General features: G+C 41.8%; 1 protein-coding gene across 1 annotated transcript in view; it reads left to right on the top strand.

Moving 5' to 3' along the window:
* The window catches only part of LOC140493745 (doublecortin domain-containing protein 1-like), a 621788-nt gene that overhangs the window by 452125 nt on the left and 150986 nt on the right, over positions 1 to 18677 (top strand). Inside the window, exons 23-29 of the mRNA XM_072592573.1 lie at positions 4060 to 4159; positions 5005 to 5140; positions 8355 to 8532; positions 9915 to 10070; positions 12097 to 12297; positions 13971 to 14085; positions 15142 to 15312. Of these exons, the coding sequence (XP_072448674.1) occupies positions 4060 to 4159; positions 5005 to 5140; positions 8355 to 8532; positions 9915 to 10070; positions 12097 to 12297; positions 13971 to 14085; positions 15142 to 15312 (1057 nt within the window). The remainder of the gene's footprint in view (positions 1 to 4059; positions 4160 to 5004; positions 5141 to 8354; positions 8533 to 9914; positions 10071 to 12096; positions 12298 to 13970; positions 14086 to 15141; positions 15313 to 18677) is intronic.

Genomic DNA, 18677 nt, shown 5'->3' with positions numbered 1-18677 from the left:
GACCCTTCCCTCTGGCCTTGAGAATTGTCATCGTGAAATTGGTTGCCTCAATTTCTTAGCCCCCACCCCCCTCAGCCATTCCAACCATTCCCTATGAACTGATTGCAGTGACTGTGACTCTAATTATGTCTGTTGACAAACATGGTGTTATTGTTGTCTGGCATACTGACCTTTATGTTCCAGAAACTGAGGGCCAGCTGTAGGATACTTCCTCCTGGTAGTGATTTTTGACCTCCTAGACCAAGACCCCACCATGAAACATCAGGCCATTGTGTCTGCAATGGTCACTAATCTCATTTCATCTGGTGATTGCCTCTAAACTCATAGCCCCCAACCCCACACAGCCTGCTTCTACCTCCTTCCCAAAATCCACAAACAGGACTTCTCGGGCAGAACCATTGTCTCTCCCTGCTCCTGCTGCACAGAACTCATCTCTTCCTACCCCCTCCATTTTCTCTCCTTGTCCAGTCCCTTCCCATTTACATTGGCGATTGCTCTGATGCTTTCTGTCAGTTTTGCATTTCCAATTTGCGGACTCCAGCCATTTCCTCTTTATCATGGACTTGCAGTTCCTTCACATGTCCATCTCCCATCAAGGTGACCTCAGAGTTCTCCACTTCTTCCTAGAAAAAAAAGGCTTGAACTGTACTCCTTCACCACTGCCCTCCTCTGCCTGTCTGAGCTCGTCCTCACCTTGAACACCTTCCCTTTTAACTCCTTTCATTTTCTTCAGTTCAGAGGTGGTCATGGATACTCTCATGGGCCCTGCTTATGCCTGTCTCTTTGTGGGGTACTTGTAACATTCCTTGTTCCAGTGCACACTCACAACTCTTTCTCCAGTAAATTTATGATGTAATCGATGCTGCTTCCCTCTCTCCTCTGGAATTGGAAGCTTTTATCAATTTTACTTCCAATTTCCTGCTCTTATCTTCACTTGGTCCATCTCTGACTCTTCCCTTCTAAGATATCTCTGTTTCTGAGGATATGTTGGCTACCAATTTCCATTACAAACCAAACGACTCCCCAGTTACCTTGACTATACACCTGCTTCTTGAAAAAACTCTAATCCATTCTCCTAGTTCCACTATCTCTGTCATATCTGTTCTGATGATGCCAACTTCAACAAGGGGGCCTCCAAAATGTCCACCTTCCTCAACTGAAGATTCCCCAGCACTGTTGTGGACAGGCCCCTCAGTCGGGTTTGACCTATTTCCCTTACTTCAGCCCTCATCCCCTCTTCTCTCCTACAAAAGTGATTAGGTCCCCCTCATCCACCTACTATCCCACCAGTGTCCACATCCAGAGGATCATTAGCTGCTTTTTCCAGCTTCTGCAGTGGAATGCTACAACCAGCCACAGGGCAGCATGGTGGTTCAGTGGTTAGCACTGCTCCCTCACAGCGCCAGGGATCCGGGTTTGATTCCAGCCTCAGGCGACCGTCAGTGTGGAGTTTGCACATTCTCCCAGTGTCTGCGTGAGTTTCCTCCGGGTGCTACGGTTTCCTCCCACAGTTCAAAGATGTGCAGGTTAGGTGAATTGGCCATGCTAAATTACCCCTAGTGTTAAGTGCATTAGTCAGGGGTAAATATAGGGCAGGGGAATGGATCTGGGTGGGTTACTCTTTGGAGGGTTGGAGGGCCTTTGTTAGGCTGAAGGGCCTGTTTCCATACTGTAGGGAGTCTAATCTAAGCAAAATTCCCCTCCCCTCCCTTGTCAGCCTTCCACAAGGACTGTTCCGCTCAGGACAATGGTTCATTCCTCCTTCACTCGCAACCACGCCCCCGGCCCAATTGCTCCATGGCATCTTCTCCTGCAACCCTAGGTGTAACACCTGCCCACTTATCTCCTCCCTCCTCAGTATTTAAGGGCCCAAATATACCTTCCAGGTGAAGCAGCACTTTACTCAAATCTAGTCTGCTGCATTCACTGTTCACAATGTGGTTTCATCTACATGGGGAAAGGAAGTGTAGACTTGGGTGACTGCTTTGCAGAACACCTACATTCTGTCCGCAACTAATACCCTAAGCTTCCAGTTGCCTAGCACTTCACACACTGCCCTTTCCCAGGCCAACATCTCTGTCTCAGGCTTGCTGCAGTTCTCCAGCGAAGCTCAGTGCAAGCTAAAAGAACACCACTTCATTTTCCACTTGGGAACTCTGCAGCCTGTGGGACTCAATATTGAGTTCAACAATTTTACGGCTTGAGGCACCTTGTCCCATGTCCTTATCCTAACCCCCACACACCAGGCCTTGTCATCACTGGTTTGCTATTACACACAATTCATTGTTAGCCACCAGTAGTGTTCATTAGTAGCTATGCATTCTCCTAGGGGGATTGTTATCCAGTCCTTTGTCTGTCCAAATGTTCTTCTCTCTCTTTGGGCTCCATCTCCACCTATCATTTACTTTTTACTCCACCCCCGTCCTTTCTTCTGCATTATGACCAACTTTTTCCCAGCTACCATCAGTTCTGAAGAAGGGTCACTGGACCCAAAATGTTAATTCTGATTTCTCTTCACAAATGCCGTTCGACCTACTTTGGATCTACTTTGTGACTTGACCTACAACCGGATCTACTTTGCAACTTGATTCAATTCTGACAAAGATAAACTGGATAAACACTACATAAGGTGAAATCCTTTGAAGCTGGTTCCTACCCTGATTACAAAGTCACATATAAGCATCCTCTATGACTTTGACAAAGTTACACTTTCTTCCCTTGTCCCTTGTGACTTGTTTGCAGTTTCAATGTGGTTGACCCCAAGTTCTCCCACACCTTGAAACTGGGACAGCTCTTACCTGCCACTATTCAGACCTAATCATAATCAAAAATTATTTCCATTGGATTTTCGTCAAGCTCATGTACTTTTGACATCTGGTGACTTTCAAAGACTTGTTCTTAACTCCTGAAAATAGACTTCCTGAAAAGGGCACTAATTTCCACATAGTCACTGACAATACCCTACTCTCCTACCTTACCACCTCCCTTGATTCCTTCCTTATCTTGAAATTGTCCGATTGCTTATCCTTCATCCAATGTAGAATGAACAGTAATTTCTTCCAATCAAATATTAGAAAAAGCCATTGTTTTTGTTTCCCAATTTGAGGCTAAAGCACTCTATTTGCAGCCTTGATGTAATTTTGACCCCAAGATAAATTTTCAATAGTCAGGGTCATTGCTAAGACCCCTGTCTCAGCTCAACTGTTGCTGAAACCCTTATCCATGCCTTTGTTTCCTATTAGTTTGCCTATTCCAACACATTTTTGGCTAACTTCTCACATTCCACCCTTCAGAAACTGGAGGTTAGCCAACAACTGCCTTATCTTAACTTGCAACGAGCATTACTTAACTAATATAAGTTAGCAAGCACAGGAAAGTCCAACTTTAAAATTCTCAACTTGTTTCCTTGCCTCTCCCAATGTCTTTCTGCTCCAGTTCTACGATCTTCCTGAATATCTTCTCTCCTCCAATGCTCACTTCTTAAGCATTTCCAACTTTAAGTGCTGGACCATCAGTGGTCATACCCTCAGCAAGCAAACTCCTTAGATTCACACTCTCGCCATAATATCTCTCTAATTCTCTCTATCCTCCCTAACATGCTCCCTAAATCTTACTTGTTTGATCAAACTTTTGATCATCTGAGCTATTATCACTTTGTGTGGCTTGGTGTGCATATTCATTTGTACCACTCCTGTGGAGCACCTAAGAAAATGTTTCTATATTAAAAGTGCAATATAAATACAAGTTGTTGTTTTCAGAGATTGGTTTGAATCATTAAACTGCTTTACTCCATGATAATTTCGTATGTAGAGGTGCAAACAAAGATTTGTTCAATCTACAATTTATATGAAAAAGACAACTGCATTGGCAAAATCCATTACAATTCTCATCATTGAGCTCAGTGATGCCTCTGACCATGGAGATCACTAATATTGATCTTAGTACAAAATTATGTAACTTGGGGTCAGCAATATAGGAACAGGAGTAGGACAGTGCTTTTAGCCACACGATCAATGCTATATGCTGCAAATTTAGTGGTTGACTGAATTCTTTCGATAGGTGCACCTTGATGTTGGGTTTGCCTTTTGCAGCCCGCAGGCTGTTTGATGAAACAGGGAAAGAACATACTCTTCTGAAAGATCTCCAGAGGGATCAGTTGGTAAGTTTGACTTCTGTCACTGTGTCCAAAACTTGGAAGCTCCTCCTTAACAACGCTGCATGTACCTCCACCAAGAGCAACTAAAAAGGCCACACCATCTCCTCATTTACAATTTTAAAAAAGCAGTAAATGCTAATCTTGAAAACATTGCCCATGCCCCATAAGAGGATTTTAAAAATTCTTAATTTAACACCTTTGCTGCATAGCTTTGACTATTAATCAGTCTTGAAATTGGCCAACATCTTTTAGAGGAGTGAATCCAAATTTTGTGAAAATATTATTTCTGATTTCTCTCCTAATCACCTATCCTGAATTTTAAGTCTCATTCTTGATTGGTACATCAGAATCCACTTTACTGAATTCTTTCAGTGTTTTCAATACCTTTGAGGAAGGTTTTGGATATTATAGTGGGTATAGAAAAGATTTACCAGAATGGTACACGATTAGGTTAAACAAACAGGAGTTATTCACTCTGGAGCAAAGGCATGGTACAGGTTTAAATGATGGTGACAGCTTTGGGAAGGTAGACATAGAGAAGCTGTTCTTGCTAACTAATGTTACATGGACTAGGGACATGGTGGACAAGAGATGTGGGAGAAACCTGATGAATAATATCTTTGCTCAATGAGTGGCGATGATCTGGGACCTGCTGCCTATAGGAATGGTAGATGCGGAGACACTCAATAATCCCAAAAGGAAAGTGGTTGGGCGCTTAAGGGAAATAAACCATTGGAACCAAGCAGGAAATATGACTGACTGGATTGCTCTACAGAGGGCCAGCATGGACTCAATGCGTGACATGGCCTTCATTTGTGCCTTAATGGCTCTCTGACTCTATCTTTCAGGTTTATGTTTCCTGTGGAGAGGCATGGATAGATCCGAACTTAACCTCGTTGGAGCAGAGGAAACGTCTCCAGCTTAACAAACTGACATGTGATATTGCTTTAATCCGCAGCTACAGTGCCATGCGCAACCCAGAAGGTATTATCAGTGTTGTGGCTCTGTTTGCCGAGCTGGGAATTTGTGTTGCAGACATTTCATCCCCTGTCTAGGTGACATCCTCAGTGCTTGGGAGCCTCCTGTGATGTTTCCTCTGGCATTTATAGTGGTTTGTCTCTGCCACTTCCGATTGTCAGTTCCAGCTGTCCGTTGCAGTGGTCGGTATATTAGGTCCAGGTTGATGTGCTTATTGATTGAATCTGGATGAGTGCCATGCCTCTAGGAATTCCCTGGCTGTTCTCTGTTTGGCTTGTCCTTAGTAGCCATACACGCAGATGACAAGCAACATGAGTTCAACTGGGACAACACTACTATTATAGGACAAGCTAAACAGAGAACAGCCAGGGAATTCCTAGAGGCAAGGCACTCATCCACAGATTCAATCAATAAGCACATCAACCTGGACCCAATATACCGACCACTGCAACAGACAGCTGGAACTGACAATCGGAAGTGGCAGAGACAGGCCACTATAAATGCCGGAGGAAACATCACAGGAGGCTCCCAAGCACTGAGGATGTCACCTAGACAGGGGATGAAATGTCTGCAACACAAATTCCCAGCTCGGCGAACACAACCACAACAACAAGCACCCGAGCTACAAACCTTCTCACAAACTTTGTATTATCAGTGGCTTAGAAACTTGACAGAGCAGCAATGTCACAGCACCAACTAAACCTCTCAAAATGGGCAGGTGTGCTCATCCCACTCACAGATTCAGAGCAAATAGGCTACTCCTGGATCACCACACACTGATGAACACTAATCCCCACCCTTAAAAGTTATCTCTTATCTCCATGATCACTAATGTTGATACCACAATCAATACCACTATCAGCCATGGAGGTAGCAATTCCCCCATTCCCTCCCCTCTCAACTATATCCCATTGATTGCTGTCAATACCCAACATGCCTCAGTGAGCTAACCCTGATATACACATGCACACATAACCAGGCCTTTCTGAGCAGACAGGAAGAAAGTGAGGACTGCAGATGCTGGAGTTCAGAGTTGAAAAGTGGCGCTGGAAAAGCACAGCAAGTTAGGCAGCATCCGAGGAGCAGGAGAATTGACGTTTCAGGCATAAGCCCTTCATCAGGAATGCTGATGCTTTGGAGCTTTGGAACTGAAGGCTTGTGACAACGGTACCCTCTTTCCAGCAACCAAACAGGCCAGGAGAAATACCACCCCTTTTTGTCAAAAGTCAAGGACAGGAGATGAATCTTCATGGTGTGAAGGGGCTTTCAACCATATTTTTAACCAGGAAAAAACAATCGAAACTCCCAGAGCAACTGTATTTCCTTAATTTTCCCAAGGTTTCTGAGGACAGGTCCAAAAATCCTTATAGTCCACAAAACATCACTCAACATGCACAGTATGAAGAAAGCAAACAAGGTAATGACCAAGGCTTCTCCTGGATCCCAACATTTGTCATCAGAGAAGGTGTAAAGTCAATAACTTTCTCCTATTGATCATCCAAGGGGCTCTGTATTTCCTGGATGTTTATTAGAAAGAGGGTGTAGTTGTCACAACCCTTCAGCTACTTGCTGAGGATCCAAAGGATCAGTATGAGCTTCCAGCAAGACTGTAACTCTGATCTAAATACTGCTGAAGTAGCTCAATGAGTAGCACTCTTGGCTCTGGTGAGAATGTTGCCAGTTTAAGCTCAGCTCTAGAGACCTGAGCACAAAATTCAGCTACACTTTTGGAATCTGATGGCATAAGGCAAAAGAGTGTAGGAGTAACTATAACTGGACAGCTGTTTCAAAGAACCAACACAGGATGAGCAGAAGAGCCCCCAGATGTGCTATATATCTTTTGTTTTATTAAATTGTGAGATATGGGCATTTCTGGCTGGCCAGCATTTATTGCCCATACCTGGTTATCCTTGAGAGGGTGGTAGCAAGCTGCCTTCTTAAACTGCTACAGTCCACCTACTGTGGGTTGACCCACAATGCCATTTGGGGGGGAATTCCAGGATATTGGCCCAGCGACAATGAAGGAACAGCAACATATTTCCAAGTCAGGATGGTGAGTAGCTTGGAGAGGAACTTGAAGTTGATGGTGTTCCCATATATCTGCTGCCTTTGTCCTTCTAGATGGAAGTGATTGTGGGTTTGGAATGTCTGAGGATCTTTGGTGAATATCTGCTGTGCATTTTGTAGATGTTACACACTGCTACTACTGAGTGTCATGGTGGAGGGATGATTGCTTGTGGATGTAATGCCAATCAAGCTTTGTCCTGGATGGTGTCAAGCTTAAGAGTTGTTGGAGTTGCAGTCATCCAGACAAGTGGGGATCATTCTGTTACATTCTTGACTTGTGCCGTGTCGATGGTGGACAGGCTTTGGGAATCAGGAGGTGAGTTGCTCGCAGCATGAATTCTTAGCCGCTGACCTGCTCTTGTTGCCCCTATGTTTATGTGGTGAGTCTAGTTAAGTTTATGGTCAATGATAATGTCTGGGACGTCGATAGTGGGGGATTTTGTGATGGTAACACTATTGAATGTCAAGGGGTGGTGGTTAGGTTGCCTCTTATTGGTGATGGTCATAGCCTGGCAGTTGTGTGGCATGAATGTTGCTTGCCACTTGTGAGTCCAAGCCTGGATATTATCCAAATCTTTGAACATGGAATACTTCAGTATCTAAGGAGTTGCTATGGTGCTGAACGTTGTGCAATTATCAGCAAACATTCCCACATCTGACCTGGAGTACAATTCTGCTGCTGTTGATGGCTCATAGTGCCTCATGGATGCCCAGTCTTGAGTTGCTAGGTCTGTTTGAAGTCTGTTGCATTTAGCACCATGAAAGTGCCGCAAAACACACACTATAATTCTATAAATGTGTTCTAGTTTTGTTGTCTTTCCCATACACATTAAACTAAGGCTCTGTCTTCTCTCTTAGATAGATGTAAAAGATCGCATGGTACTATTGCAAAAAGGAGCAGGGAAGTTATCTCCAATGTCCTGTCCAATATTTATCCCTCAACTAAAGTCATATCATCTGATCATTTTTATATTGCTTTTTGGGGGAGCTTGCTGTGTATAAATTGTTTGTTTTACTTGCTACACTTCAAAAAGATTTTCATTGACTGTACCATAATTTGGACAAAGTCATGAGAGGCACTTCAAAAGCAAGTTTTTTATTTTAAAAAAAACAGCATAACGCATCCTATTAAACATGTGTTTTTACCTTGCAGGTTTGGTCCTTGAGGTTGTAGGTACTCTTATGCCTGGAGCTAAGTTGGCATTGGCTGAAAGTGTCGTGCCCATTAACCATGGAGAAACCACTTCTGAAGCAGATAAGCAAAATCAGCCATGCACTGCAACAACTGATGAAGATCATAATGAAAATAGAAACTTCTTAACTGACCTACTGTAAGAAAGTGAAGCCGTTGTGTTAAATATAGTGAAGCTGTTTTAGCCACTTGTGATTGATATATTCACTGCATTTTTCAACTGCAGTCCTATCTAAATGGACAAATGTACTGATTGGAAGCAAAGTCCAATGGCATTTATTTAAGCTTCTGCCTCTGGCGACTGACTGTGTGGAGTTTGCACATTCTCCTTGTGTCTGCGCAGGTTTCCTCCGGGTGCTCCAGTTTCCTCCCACAGTCCAAAAATATGCAGGTCAGGTGAATTGGCCATGTTAAATTGCCCGTAGTGTTAGGCGAAGGGGTAAATGGAGGGGAATGGGTCTGGGTGGGTTGCGCTTCAGCGGGTCGGTGTGGACTTGTTGGGCCGAAGGTCCTGTTTCCACATCATAAGTAATCTAATGTGAATATGTATTCAACACTACTTTTTGGCAATGAAGCATTTTGTGGTATTGTGAAAGAATCGTTCATATTTATTTAATTATGCAGCGCATTATTGTGCCCATCCTGTGTTGGCTGTTTGAAAACGCTGCCCAATTATAGTTACTCCCATACTCTTTTGCCTTATCCCTTCAAATTTCTCCTGATTAAGTATTTATCCAACTCTCTTTTGGGAATTACTATTGAATCTGGTTCCACCACCCTTTCACCTGGTTAGTTCCAGAATATAACAACTTGCTACATAAAATAATTTCTCATTTCTTCCTGCAGTATTTTTAGCAATTACTGTAAATCTGTAAACTCTGATTACAACTCCACCAGCCAATAGAAAAATAGGCAAAATACTGCAAATGCTGGAGATCTGAAATAAACACAGAAAATGCTGGAGAAACTCAGCAGGTCTGGCATCATCTGTGGAGAGAGAAATAGTTAATGTTTTGAGTCCAATAAGATCTTTCTGTATGTACAACTGAGGGGATTAGAAAAGTGTAGTTTTAAAACTTTTGACAGAGGTAGAGGAGGAGTGAAGGGAACAGATGCTATGCGAAAACTAAATGGGTTGCTAATTTTGGTTATTGAGACACAGAGATATAAAATAGGTATAAATTAAGATGTGAAAGAGAGAAAATGAATCCTCTGGCCTGAGAATGAAGAAAGGGGTTGGGGGCACTGTAAGAAAAGTGGAGGACAGATTCACATGGTCAACTTTTGAAGTTGTGGAATTTAATATTGAATCCTAGAGGTTGTAAAGTGTCTCTGTGGAAAATTAGGTGTTGTTCCTCAAGCATGCATTGTGCTTCATTGGAACACTGCTGTAAATCCAGGATAGAAATGTTAGTGCGAGAACAACAGGGTTTATTGAAACACTTATGGGTCCTCTAAGGAAATATCTGGTGAAATAAATTAGATATTAAAAATGCAGCTGTGATTGTTTGTATTTTCCAGTGATGCACATACCAGAACCCATCTTACTGTCGATGCCCGTTACCCTAAGGAACATTATCCATGGGAAAGAAAATCAAAGGCATTTGATGACGATGGAGTCTCATGGCAAGAAGATGGGAAATCTTTCACAAACATTGATTTATACAATAAATACAGGTTAATCACCACTTTTTTGATTATCTGATAGTGGAACCAGACATCTTTTTTTTGGTAAACATTTCCTTCTCAGAATATAATCATCATCAGCAGAGCTATGGTTTATTTTCCATCTGTATTTACCATAGAAAAATGTTGGCTGGTCTTCTTGAACCATTTCCATCCATGTTATGAAGAGAATCACTTTCATAGGGATCCAGGACATCGAACCAATGAAAAGGGACAACTCCACATTAGGATGTTATGTAAATAGATGAAATTTCTATTCCCAACTATCCTCTACTCTCCAGGTGGAGGTCATCACAGGTTTAGAAAGTGCTATTGAAGCAGTGTTGGCAAGTCTCTTCTTGATATTCTTCCATGGGACAAGGGCATTGTTGATAAAGCCAGTAATGCATAGTCATCCCTGATCACCCTTGAATAGAATGTATTGCTCAATGTTTCAAAGGATGAGTAAAGTGTTAACTACACTGATGTAGATCTGGAGTCACATTGTAGGTCAGACCAACTAAGGATTTCCTTCCTTAAAAGAACATTAGTAAATCATCTGGGCTTTCCGAATGATAGACCTTAATTTCATAGTCACCATTACTGAGTCTAGCCTTTACATTCCAGATGTACTAATTGAATTCTAATTCCACCAGCTGCAATGGTGAGATTGGTTTCATAGCCCTGGGCCTCTGGGATTGTTACTTACTCTGGATATAGGTTTGCTCGCTGAGCTGGAAGGTTCATTTTCAGACATTTCGTCACCATACATGGTAACATCTTCAGTGTGCCTCTAGACAGATTGTCAGGATTAATGAATTGCCAGCTATTCTATTCAATTAATGGAGTGATGGGCTTGTGGACAGGAATAGAGATTCTTCCCACATATTTCACCTGAAAGTCATTATTTTAATGACAAGCATTAACCTACCTTAAAAAGGAGCCGAGCAGTTACTACGCTGGTTTTGTCTGGTTCAATTCCAGTCACACGTGCACTCGGAATTTTATTTGGATAACCTGTGCTTAAATTCTGTTAACTCTGATAAGTAGTGGCTCAGTGGTTAGCACCGCTGCTTCACAGCAATGGGGACCTGGTTCAAATCCAGCTTTGGGTAGCTGTCTGTGTGGAGTTTGCACATTCTCCCCATGTCTGTGTGGGTTTCCTCTGAGTGCTGCAGTTTCCTCCCACAATCCACAATGTGCAGGTTAGGCAGATTGGCCATGCCAAAGACAAGTTGCCCACAGTGTTTAGGGATGTGTAGGTTGGGTGCATTAGTTACGGGTAAATGTGGAGTAGTAGAGGAATGGGTCTGCATGGGTACTCTTCAGAGGGTTGGTGTGGACTTGTACCGCTGAATGGCCTGTTTTCCACACTTTAGGGCTTCTATATGATTCTAGTGCCACTGCTTCACATGAACAGAAGATGTACATTGCTCAGTAGATTAGTTTGGACATTTGCAAATATGATTGCATTAGTTTTGTCTCCTTTAAAAAATAAATACTTTTATTACTCTGAATCACAATTTTAAAAGTTTATACTTTTGTTACATTCAATAAGTTGCCCACAGGGCTGAAAATGTACCATGTACATTAGAGTGTATTTGTCAGGATTTGTTGACTGGTAACTTCTAGTGTTGGTTGCACTGAAGTTTGTGAGGCTAGTCTTTTGTGTCTGCATTATATCTGTAACCTGACTTCCCTTCCAGTTCCACTGTGCAGCAAATGCATGATCTACCTTAGGAACTGGTGCTTGCAGTCCCTTGTCCACCCATCCTCAGCACCCATAGACCTCTCCTGTAATGAGTTCACATTATGTAATAGTATGTTCATACCACCATATACTTGACACTCATTTCTGTCTCACTTCCATCTTTTACCAGAGAAACGCTGTTAGGAGTTTATCACAGCCAGATCCTTGCCCCACATGCTCTCCTGTGTTGATGGCCTTGTGTGAGAGAGTTGCAATCTTCTGTCCCCAAGATTTTCAGAAGTTTTCTTTATATAATTGACACAACTCACAGCTCATGTTTGCCCACAGGTCCCATCCCAAACCTCTCAAACCACAGCGGATACATCAGCAGCAGTTCCAGTTCCAAGACGGACACATCATAATCTGCGGCTGTCCTTGGCTTGTGGTGGGAGTTCTGGAGATGAATGCCCAACCAGGCGCTGAAGTAACACTGATGGAGAAGAAAGCTGATGATATCTTTCAACGCTGGATATGGAGAGAGGACAACAGGTAAAGCAATATCCTTTCTCAAAAGGTTTGATTGTAGTTGAGTGCTGTGGTTATTACTGAGTTTGTCTTTCGTAGGAGATGGCAATAATAAAGTGAGCATTTGTAGAGTATGATTTGTTGTCGTTGAGAGAGTGGTGTGAACATTCATTTTGAACTTCTGTCTTCCATGTGGTGAAGGTGTGTCTCCAGTGCTGTTAAGGCAGCAGTCCAGTGTTTTAACCAATTAATGTTAAAAGAAGTACTGATGTATGACAAAACAATATTGATGCGTGACCTGAACTCAATATAATGCCCAGAAATAACTCTTTATGAAACAATCTTTTTCTTTTCCCAAACCAACTTCCTAGTACATTTACCTCAGTCCAGAAGCATCTCATCTAAACTCTCATTTCTGTGTTGGGTGATATATTTTGTTAAAAGATTAGATAAATATAGATGAAGAAAAGTCATTGAAAAGGTTACTTTTCAACCTCTATATTTTTTGTTATCTTATCCTGTGTTTGGAGCTGTGCCGTTGCAACATTTAAATTATCCAGCTCCAAATCCATTGACTGATCCCAGTAAACAGCTGGGAACCCAATTTTCCACCCTGTCTTCAATGTATCTTAGATATTATTAATGATGCACTTTCCTGAGCTCCTGTTCTCCTGTCCCACCAGATTTGCTCTCTTCACCCATTCCACAAAAAAAAACCCTCGAGCCCTCCATCCCTACATCAAGGTATGACAGTGCAAAAGAGACAGCTTGTATTTGTAGCCATATAAAACCAAAAGGTCCACTAGATTGTTTCTTGGCATGTGAAATTGATCTTTGCTTAGAGATTGAATAGAGTGGATTTAAAAGCTTCAACATAGATGAGAATTGGTTTTATTGAAAGTTATAAAATTTTTAAAGTGCTAGACAGGCTAAATATCGAGAGACTGTTCCCTCAGGTTGAGAGTGTGTTGCTGGAAAAGCACAGTAGGTCAGGCAGCATCCGAGGAGCAGGCCTGAAGCATTGATTTTCCTGCTTCTTGGTGTGGATTTCCTCCAGGTGCTCCAGTTTCCACCCACAGTCCAAAAATGTGCAGGTTAGGTTAATTGGCCATGCTAAATTGCCTGTAGTGTTAGGTGAAGGGGTAAATGAAGGGGAATGGGTCTGGGTGGGTTGTTCTTCGGAGGGTCGGTCTGGACTGGTTGGGCTGAAGAGCATGTTTCCACACTGTAAGTAATCTAATCTAATCTAATCTGATCTCCAGCAAACCTCACTGTCTCCTGTTCCCCCAGATTGTTGAGTCCTGAGCAAAGGGTCATCATCTTAAATATCTGACTCCATATCCTGATACTAAGAAAATAAATTTCTTCACTGAGAAGCCAATGTGTTGATATTCTGCAGCTGCTAAGTCATTGAGCATATTCAAGACTGGTTCAATAGATTTTCAAACACCACGGAATCAAAAGATAGGACAGAAAAGTAGAATTGCTGTAAAATCTGAACCACAATTTTACTGAGTGGCAAAATAGGCTCAAGATGCCTATGACCTTGTCCTGCTCCTATTTCTTATGTTGTAATATTTAGTCTCAATCGGAAGGGGAAAAACTACCACCTTGTTAATTCAAAACTGAGCCTGTGTGAAGTCATTTGCTTCTCGATTACTAATACAACTCAAACTTTGTGCATTGACTATCAACAGAACTTTCCATTTAATGGGTAATCCTGATCTGGTGCTTGCAGTCTCAATGACCCAAAAGAACTCAGGTTATGGCAAGAGTGTGATGGAAGTTCAGGGATGTTCAATTATCCTTCAGGTCAGCAAAAAATTCCATTGTTCCATTCAAAGTTGAACTTCATTTGAACTGTGTATTATAATGAAATATTAACATACATGGTCTAGTGGAAACTATATGACTGCCATAAAAGCATACAAAGTCATGTCAAATCAAAGGAAAAATAATCACAGCTTAAAGTATTCAATGCAATGTTACATTTACTATGGCCATCACCTTAAGAATACATTTATGCTTCAGCTTTCCACTTTGAGAAGAAGTTTGGATTCAATGTGACTGTGATGTGGACGAGTGGCCTCACACTGGCTTAATTTAGGCATTATAAAGTCCACTGCCCAAATGGGTTTAAAAGATGGCTGAGTCCATCATAGGAGTCTTCTCTTGGAGTTGACACTATTGAGTTTTAGTAAGGAGGCTGTGCATTCAAGTCCTACTCCGGAGTTTTGAGTGAAAGACCCAGTCTGACACTTTATTAAAACACCGAGGATGAATAGGAAAAATCCCCTTGACGCACTTTAGAGAAAAGCAGGACTTTATTCTGGCATTTCCACATTTAATCCCCAACACACAATGAGCAGCTAAATCTAGCCATTTACTTCGTGGCTCTACATGGGACCTTGAGGTACACATTGAGTGTCAGTTGTGGCTCAGCAAATAGCATACTTGCTACTGAGTCCGAAGGGTGTAGGTTTACATCCTACAACTAGAAATATAAGCATGTCATCTAAGGTATTGCCTCAATGAAGCACTGATGACATTTAAAACTTTAGAGCTTCTGTTTTTTGGAAATGATGTTAAAGCAAGGCCTAATGTTGCCTCTTTGAGAAACTTGCAAAATCCCATATGGCACTATTTAAAAGAGGAGGAGGGGCATTCTGGCTAATGTTGCTACCTAGATTATTTGCAGGAAGCACATAACTGGAACTTGAAAATGATTTCATGATTCAGTGGTAAGAGGCAGCCCCATTAGAAAGCTAAGTATCTTTACCTTTTCTACCCTTGAATGACATCTATAAAGATCGCCCTTTATCTGAATTTACATTTCTTCAAAGTAATATTTTTAATATCTCACTACAGAAGTATAAAGGATACAGTTATGGAGCCGCTAATCAGAAATGGTTCTGGATGCCAGAGATAAAGGTTCTGAATGCATTTTATACTTCAGTATTGGACAAAGAAATCACAGCAGCCAACCAGGCCTCTGTGTGCACCTTCTGCATCTGTAAAACAGAGGAATTAGACCAACCTGTAAGTGAATCAGAAGCTCCATTTATAGTTAACTATTTTATAAATCAGATTGAATCTTTTAACTCATTTATATTTGCAGATACAGTTACTTCAGCCAATTGATAATAAAGTTTGAACAAATGTCAAACCAGGCTTTGAGGAATTTTGCTTACTTGGAATACATATTTTGTTTTATTTTGTAATTTTACTGAATTAAAGCAATAATTACGCCAAAACTAAACTGTCATTCTTGGTTCTGGATAGTGCGAGTCTCTTTAAACCAAAAAGTAGCAAATGTATATCCATATTGAAACATTGTCCCATATGATTCTGTATGACACACAAGCATTCTGCAGTTGCCAACAGCAACGACCATTAAAGGATACCTGATGTGGGTTCATTGACTAGAAATGAGTGAAAGATCTAACCCATCAAATGCCTTCCTTGCTATGAGTGATTAGAGCACCTGCAAAGTCCTCGCTACCATCTAGGGATGTGCCTAAATTAGGAGAGTTGGCTCAATGATCGGACAGGCAGCAGTCTGTTACATATGAATCCATCAATTAGGCACCACCATCACTATCCCTGGTTCTGTCCTGTCCCACCAGCAGAACAGACAGGTCCACAGAGATGGTGGAAGAGTGTTTACATAGTCTGGCGGATTCCTTAGCATTGCCTCCTCATCCCATGAGGCCTCATTCATCAGATCATACATGGGAAGGAAACCTCCTGCTGATTACCAGCTGATGAATCAGTATTCACTCATATTGAATATCAGTTAGAAGCAGCACTGAGGATGGCAAGTGCATAGAATGTACTCTGGGTAGGGGACTTTAATGTCCATCAGCAGGAATAGTTCAGTATCACCATTACTGAACAAACTGGCCGAGTCCTAAACAATATAGTTGTTAGAATGGACATATGGCAGGTGGTCAGGGAAACCACTAGCGGGAGAAAAAAAGCGTTTGGCACTGTCTTCGCCAATCTACTTGTTGCTGATGTGCTTGATGCTGATGTGCCTGTCCATGACAGTTTTGATATGAGTGACCACCACAATGTCCTTGAAAAGACAAAGTTCCATCTTCACATTGACAATATATTGTGTGGGGTTATCACCATGCTAAAGCAGGAAGGTGGAGTTGAGAATTGCCAGACCAACCATGATTTTATTGAATGTCAGAGCAGACACGATGGGCTAAATGGTCAAATGCTTCTGTTCCTCTGTCTTATGGCCTTGGGGAGCAGTATGCAATGGACAGAACCAGGCAATCTCATAACCAATGGCTCAGAGCTGCAGTCCTGTCACATCCAACCAAGAATGATGGTCAACAATTAAATGACTAACAGGAGGAGGAGGATCCTCAAATATCCCCATTCTCAATCGTGGGGTCAATGTGTCCAATACATCAATGCAAAGGACATGGCTGGAGCATTTCCAATCTTTTGATGAATCATTACCCACTTCCTCTCAAGGTCAATAGCATGGATGCTCGCCTTCTGCCAACTTGATTCATTCCACATAGTAGCAATAAAAGTTGATGACGCTAGTTATTGCCAAGACTGAGTCCTGGTAATAATTCAACAATAGTGCTGAAGACCTGAGCCCCAAAATTAGCTGTGCCTTTCACTGTTATCCTAATACAACTACAACACTGGCAACTACTTTGTGCTGTGGAAAATTATTTAGGTACATCCAGTTTACAATATGCAAAACAATTCCAAATCAGGTGGTCACCACGCATTAGCCTACTTTTGATCATCAGCAAAGTGAGGGAAAGAGTCATCACTGGTGCTATCAAGTGACACTTAACAGCAACCTGTTCACAGATGCTCACTTTGGGATGGGCCAAGGTCATTTAGCTCTGGACCTCATTACAGCCGTGGTTCAAATATGACAAAAGACCTAAACTCTAAAGGTGAAGGCAGAGTACCCTTGACATCATGGTACAATTTCAGAATATGGTTTCAAAAAGCCTGAGGAAACCTGGATTCAATGGAAATTGGTGGCTGGGGTGGGTTGCAGGTGGGGAAAGCTTTCACTTTGGTAAAAGCAAGGACTACAGATGCTGGAAACCAGAGTCTAGCTTAGAGTGGTGCTGGAAAAGCACAGCAGGTCAGGCAGCATCCGAGGAGCAGGAAAATCGACGTTTCGGGCAAAAGCCCTTCATTAGAAATATTCCTGATCTATTCCTTCATCATCTCCATTCCTTCATCATCTATATTCCTGATGAAGGGCTTTTGCCCGAAACATCGATTGTCCTGCACCTCGGATGCTGCCTGACCTGCTGTGCTTTTCCAGCACCACTCTAATCTTGCCAAAGCTTTCACTTTGTTAGACATATACCAAACACAAAGGAAGATAATGATGATTGTTTGCAGTCATTCTTATCAGTCCCAAGACATCAGGAGTCTCTCAGAATTGGGTCTTAGATCCAACAATCTTCAGCTGGCTGAATGACTTTCCAACAATCAAAAGGATTAGAAGTGGGAATTTTCAGTAATGTTCAGCACTATGTGTGACAATTCCAATACTGAAGCAGTCCATGTCTATATGCAATATAGATATGTCTAGTGTTGGTAAACATCTCATAATACCCATGCTAGACGAGTGACAGAAAATGGCTATCTCTGACAAGTGAGAATTTAATCATCTTTTGCTATTCAAAGCCATTAATATTGCTGGATCTCCCACTAACATCATCCTGGAGTTTACAACCAAATTAGAAGCAAAGTACTTAAGATTCTGGCAATTTGAAATACAAAAATAAGAAAATGCTGAAGGAACTCAGGTTTAGCAACAGCTATGGAGAGAGACACAGAGTTAACATGTTGAGTCTAGTATTAAACTTCTTCAGAACAGAGTTTCAAAAAAATAATATTGGACATGAAGCATTAAATGTTTCTCCCTCCACAGATGCTGCTATGTTCTTAGCTTTTGCTGTTCTTATTGCTGTGGGTTATGATTGACCACAAACTGAATTAAACCAGCATCTAAACACGTCTACAGGAACAGGCAGGAAACTCTAAACTATAAACCAGCATTTAACACTATATACAGGAACAGGTAGGAGACTACAAACTATAAACTGACATCTAAACACTGTCTACAGGAACAGGCAGGAGAATATACACTATAAACCAGCATCTAAACACTGTCTACAGGAACAGACAGGAGAATATACACTATAAACCAGCATCCAAACACTGTCTACAGGAACAGACAGGAGAATATACACTATAAACCAACATCTAAACACTGTCTACAGGAACAGACAGGAGAATATAAACTATAAATCAACATCTAAACACTGTCTACAGGAACAGACAGGAGAATATAAACTATAAACCAGCATCTAAACACTGTCTACAGGAACAGACAGGAGAAT

Source organism: Chiloscyllium punctatum, chromosome 22 (genome assembly GCF_047496795.1).
Source record: "Chiloscyllium punctatum isolate Juve2018m chromosome 22, sChiPun1.3, whole genome shotgun sequence".
Lineage (NCBI taxonomy): Eukaryota > Metazoa > Chordata > Chondrichthyes > Orectolobiformes > Hemiscylliidae > Chiloscyllium > Chiloscyllium punctatum.
The sequence above is the reverse complement of the archived record's forward strand: the minus strand, read 5'-3'. Positions and strand labels throughout refer to the sequence as shown.